A 4,294-nucleotide genomic window follows, 5' to 3' on the forward strand; every position below is an offset into this window, starting at 1 on the left:
CGTGTCTGGGATGCTCCAACACCACCCGTGGTCCATCACACCGCTGTCCACATCCCCTGCTCCCCCCCCAGCACAGGAAGGGTTAAACTCGTGTCCAGCAGAGCAAACCTGAGTAAAATTCCCCCAATATTTATCCACTGGGAACGGGGCAGGGCTGGGGAACAGGCCGAGCGAAGGGGACCCTTGGCTTCAGCTTCAAACACAGCAGAGAGAAAGCAAAAAGCAGAGGGACAAAGGGACACATCCCCAAAGCAGGGGGACTCGGGGCCACATTCCCAAAGAGGGGGACAAGGGGACACGGGGGACACACCCCCAAGGGAGGGGGACACGGGGGTCACACCCCCAAAACAGGGGGACACGGGGGTCCCATCCCCAAAGCAGGGGGACATGGGGGCCACATTCCTGAAGCAGGGGAACATGGGGACACGGGGGCCACATCCCCAAAGGAGGGGGACAAGGGGACACGAGGTCACACCCCCAAAGGAGGGGGACAAGGGGACACGGGGGCCACATCCCCAAATGCAAGGGAAGAGGAAGATGATGGAGGAAGGCAGCAGAGACAGAGAAGGAGGCAGACAGGGACAGAGACAGCGAGAAGTGAGGAGATACTCACCAAAGAGACATGAAGAGGTGCCAGGAGGAAGAGCTTTCCTCACCAGCATGTTTTGTTTCAGAAAAGCAGCAAACTGAGCTGAAATGAATCAGAGAGAATTACAGAATCACAGCCTGGCTTTGCAGGGGACAGGGGCTCTGCAGGGGACAGGGGCTCTCTGAAGGGGACAGGGGCTCTCTGCAGGGGACAGGGGCTCTCTGCAGGGGACAGGGGCTCTCTGCAGGGGACAGGGGCTCTCTGCAGGGGACAGGGGCTCCAGGGACAACACTGCAACCCCCGGCCAGGGAGCTGGGAGTGGGCAGAGCTCCGGACACGGATCCAGCACAGGGAACAACGGAGATGCAGCACCTCCTCTGCTGATCACAGCTTTGGGAGGACACAGCCCAACCAAGAGCCCTCTCTGCTCTGGTGGCTCGGCAAGGAGAGCAGCTGGACACTGAGCCAGCACTGCCCTGAGCAGCTCCAGGCAGGAATTGCCACAGCATTGCCACCAAAACCGGGCAGCTGCACCACAGAGCCTCCTCCTGCCTCCTCTGCCGCCTGGGAACTGCTCCCCTCAGCTACAGCAACAGGAACACAGTGCTTCAGTGCCTGCTCTGGGGAATTCAGGGAGATCCCAGCTCCAGCTTCACCTGGAGTCTGGCCCTGAGTCAGGATCGATGGCCAGGGTCACTGCTGCAGGTGACACCATCCTGCTGCCGATGACACCATCCAACCTGGCCAGGGTTATTGCTGCAGATGACACCACCCAGCCTGTCCCTGTCTGTCCCTGAGCAAAGCAAGAGGAGGATGCAGAACTCTACCCCAGGTGCTGCTGATGTTTGCCAGAAGGGATCCTCAGCCACAAAACCACTCTCTGCCCTCACAGAGCTCACCACTACACAGAAGGTTTTTGATCAGCCTCAAACAGGACACAAAACCYCACAGCTCGAGCTGGTTTCTCATCYAGAGCTGGTTTCTCATCCAGAGCTGGTTTTCCACAGGCCACTTGCTGCAAGATGGTTCTGTAATTCCCCAAATTCCACAGYTCCCACCTCAATCCCATYTCCTGAGCTCCTTCAGWGTCYCCCCAGGCASCCTGGAAGGAGACATTGGCCCAGGGTCCCCCAAAAGGATCAGAGCATGGCTACAGGGGGTGTGGTCAGTCAAAGAAAGTCCTTCCCGCTCCCAACAGCACGAAGGCTCCACAAGCTGCACMAACACCGTTTCCAACCTCATTCCAACCCTCCACGAGCTGTGACAGGGGGTGAAAGCTGCACAGAGAGCTTGGAATTCAACACAGGACTCGGAAGATAAAACCCTTGTTAGAGGTTAGGATTTTTTTTCTTTGTTTTTCATMTTGGAGAATTTCTTCTCTATTTCGTTGCTGAGACACAATAATAGGTGAGTCACTCTGATCGTAACTACATCAAAAGAGATGTGTGACAGCCCAGAGAAAGCTGGCACTGGCTTTGTAGTTGAGTTAGTTATCATTGTTATAATTCATTATTATTATTATAATATTTATATAGCATTATAATATTATATATTATATAATAATAAACCATATTACTATTATATTACTTATATTATCATTATAGTATTATTAACTACCATTATTATTATATTTATTATAATATCATACATTGTATTTATATAATATTGTTATACTATATATAATATTATCACAATATGAAATTATTAACTATCATTATTAAATTATATTTACATAGTATTGTATTATATATACTACATTATTATAATATTTCAATGACATTGTATTATTATAGTCTTATTAACTATCATTTATTATCATTATACTCATTATATTAAATTATATATTTATATCTATATAGTATTATATTATATAATGTATTACATTATTACAATATTATAGTATTATATTATTATAGCATATTATTATAGTATTATTAACTATCCATTATTATTCTATTTATAATATTATATTATGTATTTATAGGTTATATTATATACTGTATATTACATTATTACAATATTATAATAACATCTTATAGTTATTAACTATCATTTATTATTAAATCTATTATGTTATATATACATTTAAATAGTAATATACTATGTATTATATAGTATATTATATATTATTATAGCATTAACTATCACTTATTATTAAATTTTTTTATATTATATATTATTATTATACTATATATTATATAATCAATTATATTATATTTTATTATTATCATTATTATAGCATTATTAGCTATCATTGTTATTTATTTCCCTTGTTACACAAACCAGTAAAAACCGTTATTCCCTTTTTCCCATATCTTTGCCTTAAAGCCCTGTAATTTCAAAGCCACAATAATTCAAAGAAAAAAAAAATAAAAACCCACATTCACCACTACAAAAGAAGTCGCTGCCTTCATTAACAAACACCTGTTTTTCAAACCACAACCCCGGGCAGGTGCAGGCAGAGAAGGAGCCCAGTGCAGCTGTGGGAGGGTGGGGAGCTGCAGGAGTTACCTTGTGCCTGTTTGTGGCTCAGGACAGTGTCTGTTCTGGGCACCGGCCGCTTCAGCAGCTGCGTGGGGCCCGCGGGGCTGGGCTTGGCCAGGGACAGCGCTGCCACCTTGCTCTTGGGGCTGGACGTGGGGCTGCTGGACACGCTGGACAGGTCCTGCTGGGAGAGAGGGACACGTCAATGCTGTGGTGTTGGGGCTGCTGGACACGCTGGACAGGTCCTGCTGCGAGAGAGAGACACGTTAATGCTGTGGTGTTGGGACTGCTGGATATGCTGGACAGGTCCTACTGGGAGAGAGGGACACGTCAGTGCTGTGGTGTTGGGGCTGCTGGACACGCTGGACAGGTCCTGCTGGGAGAGATGGAAACGTTAATGCTGTGGTGTTGGGGCTGCTGGACACGCTGGACAGGTCCTGCTGGGACAAAGGGACACGTCAGTGCCATGGTGTTGGGGCTGCTGGACAGGTCCTGCTGGGAGAGAGGGACACATCAGTGCTGTGGCTGCTGGACATGCTGAACAGGTCCTGCTGGCACAGAGGGACACTTTAATGCCATGTGTCTCCAAGCAGGAGGCACTCTGTGCAGAGCAGGCCTGTGGCTCAAGGTGCGTTTTCCCCACCATGAGAACCCTGGGATTTTAAAGGCTGGAAAAACCTTTGAGATCATCAAGTCCCATTATCGACACCACGGTCACCCCAACCCATGTCCCCAGGTGCCACATCCACGTGTTTTTCAAACACTCCAGGCTGGTGACTCCACCCCTGCCTTGTGCAGCCTGGTCCAATGCTTTACAACCCTTCCCTAAAATTACAAAATAATTTTCCCTAAAATCTCATCTAAAGYTTCCCTGGCACAACCTGAGACCAATTCCCCGCAGTCTCTTCTCACATCTCTCTCCCTGATGCCCAATGATTTTTGCCTTTCCTTTTTATTCCTATAGATTTCCTTTACATTTTCATACATGTATATATATATATATATATACATACATATATATAAAAATATATGTATGCATATATGTATACATATACATTTTTTTCCTATATATATTCCTAAATATATGTATTTCCTATTTTTCCTTTTATTCCTACATATTCCCCTTTTATTCCTACATATTCCCCTTTTATTCCTACATATTCCCCTTTTATTCCTACATATTCCCCTTTTATTCCCACATATTCCCCTTTTATTCCCACA

At 45.8% G+C, this 4,294-nt stretch overlaps 1 protein-coding gene across 1 annotated transcript in view; it reads right to left on the reverse strand.

Annotated features, from left to right (window-relative positions):
* KANSL3 (KAT8 regulatory NSL complex subunit 3) overlaps positions 1-4,294 on the reverse strand; it is a 28,837-nt gene that overhangs the window by 16,212 nt on the left and 8,331 nt on the right. The window contains exons 8-10 of the mRNA XM_057387522.1: positions 3,378-3,382; positions 3,101-3,257; positions 614-691 (exon numbers count right to left, since the gene is read on the reverse strand). Of these exons, the coding sequence (XP_057243505.1) occupies positions 614-691; positions 3,101-3,257; positions 3,378-3,382 (240 nt within the window). The remainder of the gene's footprint in view (positions 1-613; positions 692-3,100; positions 3,258-3,377; positions 3,383-4,294) is intronic.

Source organism: Malurus melanocephalus, unplaced genomic scaffold (genome assembly GCF_030028575.1).
Source record: "Malurus melanocephalus ecotype Western Australia unplaced genomic scaffold, MMel_1.1 scaffold_1240, whole genome shotgun sequence".
In the NCBI taxonomy this organism is placed as follows: domain Eukaryota; kingdom Metazoa; phylum Chordata; class Aves; order Passeriformes; family Maluridae; genus Malurus; species Malurus melanocephalus.